This window comes from Hesperophylax consimilis, chromosome 10 (assembly GCF_061612785.1).
Source record: "Hesperophylax consimilis isolate HC1 chromosome 10, BYU_Hcon_1.0, whole genome shotgun sequence".
NCBI classification, from domain to species: Eukaryota; Metazoa; Arthropoda; class Insecta; order Trichoptera; family Limnephilidae; genus Hesperophylax; species Hesperophylax consimilis.
The window spans coordinates 4,468,495-4,486,929 of record NC_142845.1 but is presented as its reverse complement, the minus strand read 5'-3'; the positions used below and the strand labels follow the sequence as shown (position 1 = coordinate 4,486,929).

The following is an 18,435-nucleotide window of genomic DNA, read 5'->3' as shown; positions in this document are numbered from 1 at the left end:
TAGATCACTCTGAGTCAGTGATACAGTTAAATGGTTGCAATGTCGAAAAGGTCGAAAGATTTAGATACCTCGGCAGTATTCTCACGGAGACTCTTGACCCAGATGTAGAGGTTAGGTGCAGAATTGAAGCAGCAAGAACTGCGTTCATTAAAATGAAATCCCTCTTCTGCAATGATAATATCAGCTTAAAACTAAGGCAGAGAATGCTAAAATGTTATTTGTGGTCGGTCTTGTTGTATGGATGTGAAACATGGACCTTGAAAGTAAATACCGTGAACAGGTTAGAGGCTTTTGAAATGTGGCTTCACCGGAGAATACTCAAAGTCCCATGGACCGACATGATCACCAACACAGAAATTCTCAGGCGGGCTAGAGCAGAGAGAGAACTGCTTAGATTAATAAAAATCAGGAAAATTTCATATCTGGGTCATGTACTTCGAGGGGAGAAGTATCACTTGTTAATATTGAAAGGCAAGATAGAGGGTCGCAGAGGGCCTGGTAGGAGACAAATGTCTTGGCTGCGAAATATACGAGAGTGGACCGGCATTAGAAGTGTGGAGGAGCTATTCCGGGCAGCGCAAGACAAAGAGACATTTTCTAGAGTGATCGCCAACGTCGGGGGGACCTGATACGGCACATAAAGAAGAAGTCATTTTCAGATTTGATGCAAAAGATATCGAAATATAGTACGTTCTCATAATTATTGTAAATATTATTTTTCAGTATGGTTGGATAATCTCCGAATCCCCACATTTTCCCCGCAAAAAGGTTCTCCCTGCAAAAAATCTAATTCTTGAAAATCTTTGAAATTCCCTGCAATTTGAAGAATACTCCATGAATTGCTTGATGGGAATATTGTATACCATAGATATATTAACACTGACTGGTTGTGATGAATCAACAGATTCAGTATTTATTCAGTTGTACCAACCAAGCATCAAATGTGTTTTATTAGTTTTTCAACGACGTTTTACAAATTCTCCGTATATTAATATATATTAAAAGTTATGTATTCATAATCAGCGTTTGTTGATCTTTTTTTTTTTTTTTTTAAATTTTTATTGAAACGTATAAACAAGGTTACAATTTTATAACAATATAAACACCAATATTTCAATCGCTCTCCTAATAAAGCAGCTGCTTGTGTTTAGGAGAGGACAACAAAATATTTTTACAATTGTTTAAATTAAACAAAAAATATTAGTAATTTAACAAAAAATAACAATAAAAGTAATAAAAATATAGGTTAGTTAATAAATGATTCAAAGAATTGAAAAGGCAAAAACATATTTCTAAACAATAAGTAAAGTTATGAGGTGGTACAAGAGTATTTGAATTTAATTTTTATTTTATATTTTTCGTAGTTTTCTTCCGATTGTATATCAAGGGGTAATTTATTAAATAATTTTACACCCTTGAATATATAGTGATGCTGTGCTGTTGTGGTTCGTGCTAGTGGCACGGTTAGTCCTCCAACAGATGAATAACTTCTCTAAATAATGAATAACCTCTTTATGAATAACTTTTTTTTAAGCCATAATATTTTTTACTGGAGTTACTTATTCTACAGTATTTGCTGTTGCTCACAAATACAGGAGATATTGGGAAATTTTTAACATGAAAGTTGAATATTGAGACAAGACAGAAAAATTAATACTTGGGCAGGAACACTATTTTTACTTTGTATGCCCAGTTTACTGTGTATTCAAATTATACATATTTTTTAACAATGAATATATAAATATGTATATGACCACCGTCATCTTTATTTCTCCCCTAAAGATGGCGGTGATGACATATTGAAAAAAAAAACATTCTCGCAAAAAATGGCTAGAAAAGGGAATTAAAAATAAATAATTTTCAGCTGGTAGAATCCCTAAATTGGAGCACTCCGCTCCGGGCGTTAACTTGCCAAGGCACCAAAGAGTTGAGGTGGGTCGGTAGTTGATTCCCCCATTTATTATTCGAAATCCATCGGGGGGATTAGAGAATTTCTGTAAAACATAATTCCCCACAAAGATATGTATACTTCCCTAAAAAATATTTCAAATCCATGGAGGGGGGGGGTTGTTACAGAACTTCACTAAAGATTCCCCACAGCGAAAAAATTCATATGTGATTCCCCACAATAATTTTTCGAAATCCATGGGGGGGGGAGGGGTAGATACGGAATTTCATGTCGAAAATATCATCATAACAAATACCAGTCACAAATACCCATCAAAAATACCTGGTAAAAGTATCTATTAAAAATATTTAGTCCCAGTATAAAATACTTACAAGATGAGTATTTTGGAGATCTGTCACAAGTACAAAGTATCGCATGGAAATACCCGGTACTTTTACTGGGTACGATAAATACGCCTCACCTCTACCAAACCAAGGAGAGAAGGCGACAAGATGGCGACAAGGCCTTGATATCATCACCTAACACAGCGCCCTTAAGGTTTTCACAATTTAATGGTAAAATTTTGGCGCCTCTTGTCAAAACCGGTTAGTAGACGTATAGGTAAGGTGATCACTGTGATCAATAATATTTGGATAATGTGTATTTTTGTGTAGCGTGGTTTTTATGAAAAATAATCTTAAGGGCGATTTGTTAGGTTAGGTTAGGTTGGGCCTTGGGATTTCGGCGCCTGGAGTGGACTGCTCCAATTGCACCCGCGTAGGCCAGACCCTGCGTATAGTAATCACGATTACTGTTAAAAAATATATTAAAATAGCAAGAATATTATTTATATTCAAGTTTTATCTGTCACCTTTCAGAAAAATATTATCAGTACATACTTCGAATCACTTCGAATGAAATATTTATTTTAACCATTTATCGTTGGCAATACTGTAAAGATATGTATTTTTCCTCTAGCAATTTAAAATGATACGTGCATCTCTTTCTCTCATGTACGTCATAGGAAATAGATAATGACCTGCGCCAGACGGCAGTGCCTGCGCATAAAATTTTTATATCAACTTCCTGTCAGCCATTTTGACGAAACTTGTGCGTCGTTGATAGTATTTCTGTTATCCAGTTGCCGTTTATTTGAATATCCAACGAATTTGACTTTAATTCTGTCAAGTCCTGCAATTAATTAATTTCCCGTTTGAATATGGGACGTAAAAAGAAGAAGGCATCGAAACCATGGTGCTGGTATCCTTTATAAATATTGTTTGTGACATTATTCCACTGCCATATTCGACATTGCGAACTAACTGCGAAGTTTTAAAAATGGACACATCCAGCAATGTAAATAGGTCACGCCTATTACAAAATGTTTTTTGCGCGGTGATAGCGTTTGCTCTATGTAGGCGAAATAACATGTGTAGCAATGCCGTAAAATAATATCTACAGTTTAAATTTTCCCTTGAGTTCTCCAGATAATTACGTAAAAAAATTAACCCAGTTAATTTCTGTAATTTCTCATTTTAAATCATCGATTATTTATTGTGAAATAAGATGCACTAGTAAATTAGTATGTGCTATTAATTAAGTTCACAGTATTTTGAGGAATCAAAATTATCTGCATTGCCTTGAGCATTTCAGTATCGATTTTGTAATTTCTCGTGAGTCAGATTAAATTCTATTGTTATTATTTCTGTGTGGGTAGTGAATTTTCCTTAACCAGATTTTTACAGGTACTGCAATAGAGAATTTGACGATGAAAAGATCTTAATACAGCACCAAAAGGCTAAGCATTTCAAATGTCATATTTGTCATAAAAAGCTTTACACTGGCCCAGGATTATCAATACATTGTATGCAGGTAAAGCTTCCATCAAATCAAATAATATTTAATGTTTTATAGTTAATTACTAAATGGAAATTGTTATAATCTCTTTTTAATTTCAGGTCCACAAAGAGGCGATAGATAAAGTACCAAATTCACTCTCAACTAGGTCCAATATAGAAATAGAAATTTATGGAATGGAAGGTATCCCTCCAGAGGATTTGAAGGAGCATGAAAAGCAAAGATCAGGTAATTAACAACTGGACAATAAATGAACATGGGATTGTATTTCAATGTCATATTAACCCGTGGTGTGCGCGAGCCGTTGTCCAGAAAATACCCGTCGAGTGCGCGAGCTAATCGAGGAGCCCGACACTAGCCTTATCGCCTGGATTTACCAATGTTTTTATACTAAAAATATACAAAATTAGGATGGTTATGAATTGCCAAACGTAGTTTATTGACTAAGCAAGTTATATGTGCACAATTTAATTCAGAAATATATAAATACAATATTTTACAGAAATCGGGATAAAAGGTAAATAAATTGTGTAAATTTTCAGTTTTTTTTTCTTCATTTGTATTGCAAGACAACACACACGCCACGGATTAAGTATTATTTCGACAGTTTAAAGGAAGTAAAAACTCAAATCCAGAGTTATTGCCATCTTGGAGCAGTCGTTTTGGCCTATATTCTTAAATTTGTAGTAAACACCATGTCAAACGTTACATAGTTTAGAAGCACTAAGCGCGTAAACAGACAGATGCAGATACATAGTGACTTTATTTTATATTATTGAAAGATTATATGTAGTTCTATTATGACAGATGGCCGCCATACTAAAGGTGTGAGATATTAATTTTGATTTGATGGCCGCCATACTAAAGAAGTAAAATATTAATATTGATTTGAATGAAATAGCTATTGCAATATTTTCCATCTCCGTTAACTGATATAGTTGTTTCCTATTGTAATTAAGTTGAATCAAATTTTTGTTTCAAATTTTTTTGCATATTAATGCAGAGTTCACACGAGGACAATACAATATTGTCCTGTCCCAGTTCCGTGAACAGCCTTGAATGAGCAGGACACGACAATGGGATAATGCAACAATTTGATTGTAGTTCAAACGTGGTAAGCTGCGAAAATGGTATCTGACGTCGATACCATTAACATGACATAATGAGCGCTTTTGCATAAAATATTAGGCCTTCTATACCAAGATGTATTGTATTGTTTCATTTTTAATAAGATTTGAGTGCCGAGAGCGCCAGGAGCCGATATAAGTACGCTTGGAGCGACTGGCCATTATCCCACTGTCTGTCCAAGCACGTTTAAACGCCGTGCGCGGTGGGGGGGTAAGACATTGTCATGCGGAGATAGCCTTCTCGTCTATCTCTGGCACAATGTCTTGGTTCATTGTCCTGTCCTTGTGTGAACTAGGCAAGAGAATGCTCGTCTTGGTTAAATTTTACCATAGCCATGTAAACCTAATAACTGTTACCATGCAAGCCCCTTAACACTATCCAGTTTTCTAAGGATTCAAAACTGATATAAAGGATGAAAAGTATTACATGAAAGAAGATGGAGATTGTGACTGGATATGAAAGTAGAAGAATACAGTTATGACACTAGAGACTGCTTTCATGATTAATTTTCCAAATTTGTATTTTTGGCATTCATAATATATTTTTGAGCAGGTGGAGGTCGTGACGATGACAGCGACGAGGATGAGCCCGCTGCCAAGAAGAAGGCCGGGCCAGGTCTGCTGCCCGCCCCGTTGCCGTCCGGCCCGCCCTCGCTGTTCCCCATGCCGCCCAACATGCCGCTCATGGGGCCCATGCCGCCTCCCCCCTTCATGCCGGGCCCGCCACCACCGTAAGTCTATGCATTCTATCACTCCATTCCGCAGGGGTAGGCAGAGAGGATCTTTTGGATCTCCACATTTATATTACAGGCATACGTGGTTTTATCAAACATACGCCTCAGGGATCTCATATTTACTGCATTTAGCTACCTTCATACTTCATCCGCCAGTTCTACATGGGAAAGAAAGAGGTTTAACGTCTAAACTCGTAGGAGCCGGCAAGAATATTCAATAAATAAAAATACATTTTTGTCAAGGCCAACATGTAGACAATATTATACATGATGAAGTGGTATTTTGATTTTGTGTTTAACGAACCCGGTAGAAGTAATATCTAAAAGAGAAATTAATGTATAAGGTCAACACTGCAATTGCAGTGCTTCGTCACATGCGTGGGCACAGTTCTGCAACACTGCAAATGCAGGGCTCTGGCTCCTTGGGGTTAAATGCCAGTGTAATATATCCTCATATAAATCATTTCTCCCAATATATCTAGCTATTCTGGGAAACTACCTACGGTGGATTATTTATATACTATTTAAAAAATACATATATAACCTCATTATCTGGTAAGTTGTGGCGATAATAGAATCAGATAGGGAATATTTTGGGTCGCCACACCAAAAGTTTAAGGAGCTCTCACTAGCTAAACCATACTGGGTCAAGGTTGAGATAAGATAAAGATTAGGATTGCCTGTAGCTCACATTTTGGGTAAACATTTTTATCTGGCCTGACCCAACGGTTGTGTGTTTTTGACCCGAGCACATCTCAACTCTATGAAGATTGCTTGTGAAATTGCGGTATTCACATTTATTTTACCCTTCATATTCGGTTTATCCGCGGTCAATAGTCCAGAACCAATTGATGTATTTTAAAAGGTAGAAAACTGCACCAGCTTCCTTGGTTTAATATTGCATACACTACATGAACTCATGTGAATTTTAATAGGAGTATTCATAGTTTATTGAGCTTTATGAAGAAGTGCAAGAAAAGGAAATAATGTTTTTGTCATGAGTTTTTTTTACCAAATTAATCGTAAATTGTGAATTTTTGTCAAACTTTTTACAATTTTAATTTTCTATTTGTATTATTGTTTATTGTTGTGTTATTTTAAGTAGGTACATAGTTATCTATGTCCTAATACAATCCTTATATACATATAATTATGGTAACACATTTAAAATGAATCAATCACATATTTTCTTAATTTAATTTTAAATGTTTTTATGTTTTCTTCTGATTTTATTTCTTCTGGTAGCTCTCCAAATATCTTCAATATATATATTCAATATATATATATATATATAATATTGCGTAGAACCACATACCCAGAACACAGAAACAAACCGAGTGCGTCTCCCTTTTAATGATTTGTCTGTAAATGAATCCAAGTTTAAAGGCAAATCACTTTGTACTATCACTGTATTGTCATTGAAAAAAAAAATTGCTTACGAATTACTAGTCTTTACAATGGCGTGCTCATTGATCGCTTTGTTAAAAATGTACTTGAGAAGTTGAGAATCATATTTTGAGATTGATGGGTCTAAGTAGCTTCAGGTACTGCCAATTTCAAACCACTAATTTTATAAGCAGTTACATTATGAAATTTGCAAGACTTGGGTACAATAATAGTGTTTGTTTTTCAGTATGATGGGAGGTGTGCGCCCATTGTTCCCAGGTGCCATTCCACAGACTAGTGCTGGCCAGTCACAGCCTAAACCAGCCTTCCCTGCATACAGGTAAACATTTTTTGAGAAGCATTGGTCTTTGAAAGATAATATTATTTAATTATTGAAGACAATATTAGCGATTTCTAAACGAAAATCTGAAACAGAAAAATCAGAAAAGGATACGGTCACATCTAGGACTCGAACCCAGGACTCTTGCCTTGCCGGGGCACCGCTCTTTACCACTGAGCTAATGGGACTCTATCCCCTTCGGTCATATTAAAAAGATATTATTATTTTTGTCTTCAAATGTTTGGCCAAGGAACATCGTTATGTATTTCCAGAAATAAGTGATAATGATTTGGCCAGCCGTGCATTGTAAGTCGTTACCCTATCACTGGTGAAATGATTCCAGATGGGAATTATTACTGCTGGCTACATAACAAACTTCATCACCCACTTGGTGCACTAAAAATAACTTCTGCCTTTGATACAGGTTGAGTGGCTTAGTGGGAGTCTGTTTACTTTAATAACTATTTGTGTGCCCCAATGTTGTACCCATTTGTTATGCCCAGCATTGTGCTAGCTAAAGTCGTAGTTCCTTTTTGTTATAAATTTACATTACTTGTAGTGTTAGATGAATTATAATTAAGCTCGATTAGATTCTTATATGTAGAGAAAAAAGGATTAAATTATTTTTAATTTAAAACAACTCAATTTAGCAGAGAATGCTGCCTGATCCTTAAATAATAATATCTTTTTTAAATATATATAAAAATAAGTTAATTCTCAAGTTTTGTGAAAGATTTTTTTTTTTAGAAGTTCTGTTTTTATTTCAGTTTTGTCAAGCAACTAGCCTATAATGATATAATAAAAACTTGAATAGGACTTTCACAGAACCCGAAAATGAATGTTGAAATTTGATGAATTGTTCAAATTCTCCAATACAATCTGTCTTAAGTGTATTGCTTTTTGAAGAGTGGCACTTTTATTAAATATAATTATATCGGTGGTGTCTGGTGGGATATGCTGTTATTTTCAAAGTTGAAATTGATTGTGGTAACCATTCAGATAAGCGATTAAAGTAGGTACCAAAATTATTTTGTTCATCAATAATTCTGTGTTTGAAATGTGTATTTTTTTCGTTTAATTTTTTGCCAGATTTTGTAATTTTTCACGTTTACTGGAGATTTGAAAAGTAAATTTCCGAAGCAAATATTTTTTCAATAAATACTTTCAGCTTTACAAATTCTACAATTATAATACCCTGCGATTAGTCACGGGCCGGCGCTAGTTCATAATAAAAAGTGAGAGGTGATATTGAGTTGAGTGCTTGGTATTCCATATATTATTCCATATATATATTCTATATTTATATTTCTGTTGTTCCAGCAATGTGACAATAAGCGCCCCGCCCACCAGCTCGGGCGGCGCCGGCTCCCCCTTGCGGCCGCTGGTGACCTCCACGGGGGCTGGGTCGCGTATCATGCATCCGCCCGAGGACGTGTCGCTGGAGGAGCTGCGGGCGCGGCAGTCACGGTACCGCCGACCCGAGCCTGTGCCCCCGCAGCCACAGCTGCAGCCGGCGCCCCAGCAGCCGCAGCAGCTCCAGCAGCAGCCGCAGCAGCAGCAGGACCAAGCCAGCCTGCACCAGGCCATCGCTGAGGTACCTGCTTTAACTTAACCCTCAGGCCTCGGGCATATTCTATCAGAATTTGTGTGTATTTCTGTTTTATAATAAAATCCAAATAAATGCAATAGTTCTGAATATATCTGAAAACTAAAAAATGTTTTTGGAAGGTGATTTTTTAAATATTAAAATTTTGAATGCATACATAAAAAAGGTCTAATCTAGCCAGCATATATTAGGTTTTCCCACATTATTTTGAAAAAACTGGCCAAAAAAATGTAAAATGTACTTTTGAAACCTACGATACTTCCTTTACAAGCTTCTTGAGATTTCTTTGTGTTCTGCTATTTGTTCCTATTTTGATTGCTAAATGACACCCAGCAGATGCGCTACAATGTCCGTGCGCACCAGCTTGCCGTGCAGCAGCAGGCGGCAGCTGTGCAGCAGCACCACCAGCAGCAACAGCAGCAGCACCAGCAGCAGCAGCAAATGGCTGCAGTGCAGCTGGCTGTGGCGGCGCAGAAGCAGGCGCAAGACGCTCACGCCGCCCTCCTGCGCTCGCTCCCGCGCCCCCCGCCGCAGCTGCTGCCCGTGTCGTTGCAGCAGCTGGGCCGCCCGCTTCACCTCATGCAGCCCATGCCGCAGCATATGGCCATGCCGCAACTAAACATGCTGCGCCCACCCACCATGCAGTTCCCGCCAGGTTAGTACGCCCCGGCTCTTTCCTGGCTTTCTCTATCCGTCCATCAACTCCCGCGCTCGCTATTCACGCTGGAGGGGCATTCACTTTGATTTTCATTTTGATATCAGAATCGTTCCACTTTGATTTTAGAATGATTCCTCTTTAATTTTGGAACTGTTCCATTTTGATTATGAAAATGTTACTTTGATCATATTTCCCGTTATGATTTTGGAATCATTGCATTTTTATGTTGAAATTGATTAATTAATTTTTCATTGAATTTTAAATCTCCTTTTCGATAACGTGATTATTTTCCTTTGAATTTGGAATAATTTCACTATGATATTGGAATTATTTTGTGCATCATTCCGGAGTTTGAACAATTTGACACAGAATTTGAACAATTGATCAAATTTCAAAGCTGATTTTCAACTTCTGTGAAGGTTCTATTCAAGATCTGTCATTATTTCAGTTTCGTGAAACAACTGGCCAATAATGATATAAATAACAGAAATTGAATATAACCTTCACAGAAGTTGAAAATCAATTGATGAATTGTTTCAAAGTCTCTTCATCCACCAAATTTAAACCTTCATTTTTGGGTTCTGTGTAAGGCCTATTCAAGTTTTGTTATTATATCATTAAGGCTAGTTTGCTTGACAGAACTGAAATAATAACAGAACTTTCACAGAACTTAAAAATGAAGTTAGAAATCCTTATAAATTCGTATTTTGGTTTGTTTACTTAAGAAGTGTAAATAGTTGATTGAATTCTTACATTTGTTTATGAGAAGAAAGAGGGTGTGGCATTTGTTGAACTGTACAGCAACATGCGCAGCTTTAATCTGATTAAAGTCATGAAGTGATATAGGTACCTCTCTGTCCCCTCCAGCATGGATAAGCCAGTTGACAATTGACAACAAAAATACCTTGTTTATTTTTAAGTGACAAAAGTACAAACCAGTCATTACCTACCTGTTTATTGTGTTTTTTAACTTGAATCATTATTTATATAGGGCCATAGGAAGATGCATTGCAGGTACGAAATAGCCCTTATTATGACAACAAGTAAACACATTCCATGTTATATTATACCAACAAACCTTGATCTTTATTATTGTTTCTCCCTTTTCACTCACTAACCAACCAATCAACAAACAACTTGTACACTTTGAAATAATCACTCGGTTAACAAGATTTAACAATAATTATAATAATATAACAAATGTTCTATTATGCTTTTAAACACTGACTGACTTGGTTTAGTGGCAGTTGAACATTCTGTAGTCCTGGTTGTTTATTTGGTAGTTTATTTTGCTGATGATAATGACATGACTTAAATATCACTATTTTATGTTTTGTATTCTGTGGGACTATCTTTGTTTGTCCGGCCCTTTGTTCAATGTGCCGTAAACCACTGCACAAAATTCAATATTTTACCTGAAACACTAAGGACGGGTTGTCTCACACAAATTCAAATGTAACATTGTCATCAAACGATCATTGCCACGTAGAAAGGTCCTCGTTAAATGCCGATTCTAAGTTCATTTCAGCTTTTGAACAAATTGTGATAAGCAGAAGAGAACTATCGTTCGGTAAGTTTTTAGATTTTCACGGCCAAAAGCATTTTTGTTGTTTGTTTTTGGGGTGTTATGCCGTTTTGCGCTAACTCCTTCTTTAGCCGACGTTTCGGACAGCGTTGCAGTGTCCATCATCAGGGCAGATCCGGTAGAACCGAACACATCTTCGAAACGTCGGCTAAAGAAGGAGTTAGCGCAACACGGCATAACACCCCAAAAACAAACAACAAAAAAGAACTATCGTTGTTTAGCTTGTTAGCTTATTACAATTTGATAGAAAACTGAATCGCACCTAGGATCGTCATTTAACTGGGACCCTTCAAATGGTAAAGATTACTTCATTGTTTACAAATTTACACAAATAATAAATACAAAATGACGCTCAATGGCCATTTGATGTCTTCGTAATGAGTGAATTTGTGCAAAACAACTGCAAAGTACTTTGTTAATATTTTTGCATTGTATTTTAATCTGTGGTCATTCATTGATAGGCTTACTGCACATAGAACATAGGACCTTTAAATTAAACATTAAATTTGTGTTTCTTTCGAGGTTAGTTTACAATTGATTCATTTAGTAATTACAATCTCATTGAGCAGGTATAAAAATGCTAGGGATATAATAAAATTATTTAAATTCTGTAGGTTTAAATATGTATGGAAATTAGAGATTTTTTTCAAAACATTGTTTCCCTGTATTGGATATAATTTTGATTTGATAACCATAGAATAGACCTACAAATATAATATGATGGTCAGGTTTTAGGAAGATATGTGAAGGATGAACATTTTACAAACTTGTATAAATTCTGAACTAAATCCAATGAAAGTTACAAAATTGTCATCTATTGTTATTTAAGGGGCCTATCACTCGTTTTCAAGTTTTTCACTCATCATTAACTCTTCATACAAAACGAATTCATAAATTTTTGCTTTATAAGTTATCTTAATATATATTTTTAGGTTAACAAGTCAATAATATCTAATCAACGTAGAATTTTGCTAATCTTCGGCATCCTTGAATGCGATAACATTCTCGGGAAAGATCAAATGAAGCAGATGGCGGGGGATGGGGGGTTGGATTGCACTAATACTGCTTGGAAGTTTCTCAATAATAATAATAAGTAAAGTCCCATAATAAGTTGATGAGTAAAGTGAATGTACGTTGCCAACTGCTGCCTATTATATTTTTGTTTGTTCTGTTTGTTCTGTTGATACGAAACGGTCTGTTGGTAAAGTGATGTGATCTGAGAGGCGCTCCTACGTAAGTCACACAGACTGGCCACTTCAGCAAGGTAGAACACTTTCCAACTACCAAATTACTTACCTGCATATTATCATATTTATTTTATACCTTTTTATTTTATAGGCAATAATCGCCGTGCCATTTTGTTTTCCTGTATATTCTATTTCTGTCTCGCTCTGATATGATCTTATGTTTTCTGTATTATCATAAATTAATATAAAGAAACTGTTGAACTTGATTTATTTGTTACATGTTTTTGAAAAGCTACACGTGAAAGAAGTTGCGAGATAACGTTCTGTCTTTCACTTATATTATAATATTCTTGGTCCAATAGAATGTTTTGAATTTTTCTGCTGTTTTTTCTCTTTGAGTATACATTCACCACATTTGTCATTGTCGTTTTTTTAAGTTTTATCATAGCTCCATTAAAAACAATATTGAAATGTAATTGTATAATTTGGAAGATATTTGCCATGTGTTTTGGGGTGATGACTTAATCAGTGCCGTGCTCCCCGGGCCTGTGGGAACTGGGGGCGCCACCTTCTTCCTCCTCCCAGTGGGTGGTTCCACCGCCCCCCCCTGTCCCCTAGCTCTCCAGCCCCACAGCCCCCCAGCCCCCACACCCGGCAGCACGGCACGCTTGGATTACTTAGCACAGCTGTGGCCCAGTTATATTGTATTTGAATGTTTGGCATGGTTGTGAAATGCTTCAAAATCACATCTTGGTTTCTTGAATATTAGATGCCTAGATAGTTATTATTTCAGAACACTTTTAATATGTGGTAGGTTTTCTTTTCATTATTACTCATCATTAAGTTTGGTTGACTAAAAAATAGATATTGGTTTGCAATGGAGCTGCGGCTACGGCCCTCCCTTGCGTCTATTCAAAGTTACGGTAAGTGGGATAGAGCGCAAGGAAGGCGCTCGGCCGGCCCCCATTGTCTGCGCAAGTGTCACGCGGCCTTCTCACTGTCTTCACAGCCTTATTCGACCGCATCAACCCTTTTTACGCTTTCATACAACCAACCCCACTGTGTACATACGCTCCCCATCCGTATCATGGTTTGGCTTTGATGTTAGCAATCCGGGTATTTAGTCAGCGCCCTCTACGTGTATTCGCGTAGATTCACTACGTGTCACTCGCATTCAATACCCTCGGGCACATGTTACTGTTACTACAGCCTAGAAATATATGTTTTTGTTAGTTTGTATTTTGAGTTTTGTTCATAGATGCATTCTGTAATAGAATTGATTTGGTTATAAGGCTGTGAAACTGTCTGGGGCTTGTGGCGCTAGTGCCAGGGCCAGGTAGAGAGCGCGAGGGTAAGTAAGATGTTTATTTGTGTGTGAAACGGACGGCAGGCGCACACCTCAGTCGCGACGAGACTTTAGGGTTAATGTATGACACTGGTGGGTGGGGGTGTATTGGCACACGTGGTTGACTTGTAATTGGTTCAGCCACGACAGAGATGGCTCCAGCTGAGCCGAGCCGAGCCCACTTGTCCTCACCTTAGATAGACCTCGTGAGGTGAGACTCTCCTTTAGACAGGTGATTGTGTTTGGCAATCACAGCAGTTCATCTATTGCTGTTGGACCATTACTGTGGTCCCCTGTTACCATTACTAAACTATTTTACACATGTAAATTGAGTTGTTTACCTAAATGTACGCTTCATGGTCTGAATTTGAGTTGTGTAATTGCAACCATCATTTGAATCGTACATTCCTTTATATGTACTATTTTAAACTGTGATTTTTTCCACGAATTGGAAATGATTTCATGTGTGGGGGTAGGATAACTAACCTTATTATTATTCTGTATTTCTGTCTCCAGGCATCCCGACTTCGGGATGTCAAGTCATCTTGTCTAGACACTAGCTATTAATAATCTTGAATGCTGACTACAATTCTGTTTTTAATAATACATGCTAAGTTGGCCACTATTCTTTCACACATGAAACTGTATTTAGCACTAAGACTGTTTGTAGCCTCAACACACGCATGTGGGAGTATTGGTTTTGTTGATGTCAATACGCTTTATGTGTAAATGATCTGTGTGTGTGTTGAAGCCATGAGCCTTAGTTGCGGTGGATGTTTTGAGGTGGGGCTACAGCAGACGGCAGACGGCAGACAGCTGTAGCTCCACCTCGGAGCCAGGAAGGTTGAGTTTGAGCTTGTGCAGAACGGTGACTAATGCTGTGTTGCCTTGTGTGTAGGAATGATTCCGCTGGGAGGCATGATGCAGGGGATGCAAGGCATGCAGGGGATGCCCATGCAAGGGATGCCCATGTTCCCCGGCATGATGATGCCGCCGCGCTTCCGGTGATCGGTGCGCCCCCCGCTCTGGATGCTCTTCCCCCCCGAAAACTGATGCCCTCACAGACACTCCCTTCAGTCGAGACTCATCCTGTGAGATTATTTATTTATGTTACGACCATGTTTAATGACAAGATTCAACATTGTAACGTTATTACGACGATAAGTGAAAAGTTTGTTTTGTCAGTAAGATGGATATTGCTAGGTCTGTTCTCTGTTTGATTGAAGACTAATTGATTTGATTGACTACTTAAGATAGTGTTAGTCTCGCAGCATGCATGCTGCACAATGTGCAATGTAGTATGTACGTGTATGTAAGCCCGCCACTGGACCAGTTCTGTTCCCTGTTCTGTATTGATGTGTTCTTACCTGTCGACAGATCTGTTGTAATCGATCGGCCGCGATGGGCCCGTGTTAGTAAAGAGCCAAGAGAGTGGCAAGCCGGTATGTAAGTTTATTTAACCACTTCTTCCTTCCGTTGTATCCCACAGCCCCTTCTGTAAGACATCTCAAGTAATTCTAATGTTCCATTAACACCACGTGTTCTGTTGAATGGTGAGACACTATTAGCGGTGGAGGGAATTGTTAGCCTTAAGTATCCCGGACCTGGCGCACACATCAGGTCAGTTGTGTCTTTATTTTACCTTCACTTTTGTCACCTGACAAGAATTCTTTAAGGTAAGCTTCAATCGAAACAATCATCTCCATTAGCCATTTGTTCAATCAGATACATGTACAATCAATTTATTACAATCCAATCCGAATACGAGGATGTCCGTATTGCACATTGATACGTAGCCCATATTTACTGTATTATTGGAATCTTAATGTGAGCACCGATAGCTTTTGATCTTTTTTACTGTTTTGTAATTTTGGATAATGGAAAACTACCGTCCGATCGCCGAATGGAAAAGGTGAACTTGAATCCTTATGTAACATGTTATGATAAATAAATAAAGCCATCCTCGTACGACAGGTGACGGGCGTCGCAACGGCTATTGTTGGACCTAACCAGGAAATGTCTGCATTCTTTAATAACACGCAAGTTTCGTCCAAACAACAAACACAAACAAACGCCTGCCATTCCTAGGTCCCTTGTTATTGCACAACCAACTTTGTACTGTATGGCTTTCAAATGTATTGTACTCGAGTCTCGTCTTCCCAGTATTGTGGAATAGTAAGATCCACTCTGCCGTCACTCTGCTGGTTGGTTGTGCGACAGGCGAAAAGTTGCAGCTTGTATTTCGTGTTTAGAAATGGAAATGCGCTCTGCTGATGATATCACAATAGCCGTTGCTGGGCTGGCACTCCCCTGTCAAATCTACAAGCTGAAGTATACATCTAACTCACTCATTCAACTACAACTAGGATGCAATACGTTATATATGCGTTAGATCACTCATACTCCTTATACTCCTGCCTCCCGCCGCTGTAAGGAACATACCACCTTGCGTACTTCAGCTAAGTTTGACAGGTGACATAACATGTCACAACATTCTGTTGTTGGATTGGCGGTCCCCTGTCACTAACTTGTTATGATTTAAGGCAGTTTTTATAATATAATATATTATAATAAAACATTTCCCAACTGAATGACCAAGTAAACTACATAACCAATCTCTTTTTAACTGTTTTGATGAACATAAACAAACAAACATATTATGATTTCTGTCATATTTGTTAATTGTTTTTATGAAATTTTATAGAACATAATAATTATAAATGCTTTTTGAATGCTCTTTGCGGCAATAATGGATCTCATAAGATATAATCCCTTTAATCCGAGAACTAATAATGTAAATTTAAAGTTTGTGTATTTCTCCATTAGAGAAATAAGTGTTTTTTCTTAAATTAATTTATTAATCAAGAATTAAGTTAAATTATTTTATTAATAAACCTTTTGAATTCTGTACATTGTCATAAAGATTGCGATAAGTTAATGCTGTTTTAAATTTTCTTAGAATGTTAGTATTTATTTATTAAAGCTTTACCTTGACTGCAAATAATAAAACTATACTAGCTTGTATAAATACTAGTAGCTTGCTGGCATTTGGATCGGGAAATAATAGACATATTGTTTACTATTATTGATGTAATAATGTATTGCATATTCATAGTTTAGTAGTTCTGTTTCAAACTATTTTTAACCTAATAAATAAAAATCCTCACAAAAATACTGTTGTTTTATTTTCACAATGCCTTAATCCTAAATTTGGCACTTTACAAATTATCGGAGGAAACTTCCAGAATGGACGGACATATATCATAGAGTTGCGGAGCTTTGTCTCGAAAAGTAATGCAACCTGCTGAGGAATTATTTATAAATTTCTGCCAAGACTTCTTCATGGTCATCAACATTGTGGCTACATGAGGATGCTGAGATTCTTGAATCATCCAATACCATCCCCTATGTGTCGTGCAGCTTCGACGTGCCCCAAGGAGATGCTCGATTGGATACTATTCAACAATGCGCTTCGTGGTTTGAACCTGTCAACATTCACGCAATTTCAAAATCCTCAAATCCTCATTTATGCATCATGTAGCTGCGACTGCACTTCAACTCGTAACCTGGAAAATTAACCCGATCTTCGCGGATGTCCTGAGTGATACATGAATTTTACTTTAAACATTCACTGATAAAACGTGTCATGCCATTGCTAAATTGTGTAAAAAAGGAAAATAGTTGGAGCCAGGACTAGATGAGCATATAATAATATAGTAGCAAGAATAGAGTTCCTAACACTGTTGAGGTTTTAAAAATCTTAGATTTATAAGTATAAATAATAATACGATCCTGTGAAAGAATTCAAAACTGTCTGGAACTTGTAAGACAATGGCATCCACTTTGGGAGAATGTAGTGAGGTTGAATGAAGTGGGAACCTGGTGGAAAGATAAGGTAGAAGGTAAGTACATAGTTGTTCGTACCGGGTCACTGAAAATGAACAAGTAGTTTCAAGCAACCTTTCTATTCTGAATTGTGGTCTCGCAAGGGATGTTAAGAAGAATTCAATTCCCTGCGAAGTCTATATTTTATATTATTTGATTTAAATAATGTGATCAAACCCACAAGTCTAAGATCTGGATACATATAAATTTTGAATTATTTAATTTAAAAAATGTGGTAAAACTGACAAATTTCATGATTTCGGCACGTATAATATGTATTACCGTTTTGGATTCTGAACCCATGACCTCTGGGTTCAGAGCTAAGGAGTTACCGCTTTTCCACGGAGGACGTCGATCATCAGGTGTCTGGAGCTAACAACATCAGCAAGAAGAGAATTTCGAAAGCAATAATTCCTCAGATTTTAATTTCGGATTTTTTTTTTCCATACCTAATTCAGAATATTTTCACTTAGATTTTCAAGAATTTCGGTTGATTTTTACAAATTTCGGTAGATTATCTGCGAATATCGGTAGATTTTTGCCGAAATCTGTAGATCTACCGATATTTCGGTGGGTATGGCATCGCTGGCGGAGTTTTACCGCGCAATGAAATAGAATATAAAATGATCGTCCTTTATACACTAAGAAAAAGAAGGCAAATATTATAAATCATAGTATTTTGATGCATATTTTTTTTTAGTTGGTATACTGAGAGGGGGGCTCAGGGGAGTTTACATCCTTGGACCCGACCTGGGCCACCCGGAGCCCTAGCAATCGCAGTATTTTACCAATATTTAAAGCATTCTTGAGATGATTTTGTTAAGAAAACGGCGTTGT

The 18,435-nt window shown here is 37.2% G+C and overlaps 1 protein-coding gene across 2 annotated transcripts; it reads left to right on the top strand.

Annotated features, from left to right (window-relative positions):
• Nucleotides 1-2,960: 2,960 nt before the first annotated feature.
• BuGZ (Bub3 interacting GLEBS and Zinc finger domain protein) lies at nt 2,961-16,540 on the top strand. 2 transcript variants are annotated; one of them, XM_089636516.1, is made up of 8 exons: nt 2,961-3,148; nt 3,634-3,760; nt 3,847-3,973; nt 5,426-5,603; nt 7,240-7,332; nt 8,653-8,926; nt 9,275-9,593; nt 14,612-16,540. In XM_089636516.1, the coding sequence occupies exons 1-8, from the start codon at nt 3,108-3,110 to the stop codon at nt 14,719-14,721; spliced, it is 1,269 nt and encodes a 422-aa protein (XP_089492642.1). In that variant the 5' UTR covers nt 2,961-3,107; the 3' UTR covers nt 14,722-16,540. The 2 variants fall into 2 exon arrangements, with proteins under 2 accessions (XP_089492642.1, XP_089492641.1); XM_089636515.1 differs by having other exon boundaries at nt 9,272-9,593.
• Nucleotides 16,541-18,435: the final 1,895 nt, after the last annotated feature.

Coding starts and splice junctions, on each gene's coding strand:
- BuGZ (XM_089636515.1), top strand. CDS start 3,108: ATGGGACGTAAAAAGAAGAAGGCATCGAAACCATGGTGCTG. Junction 3,761..3,846: donor TATCAATACATTGTATGCAG/GTAAAGCTTCCA, acceptor TTTTAATTTCAG/GTCCACAAAGAGGCGATAGA. Junction 3,974..5,425: donor GCATGAAAAGCAAAGATCAG/GTAATTAACAAC, acceptor ATTTTTGAGCAG/GTGGAGGTCGTGACGATGAC.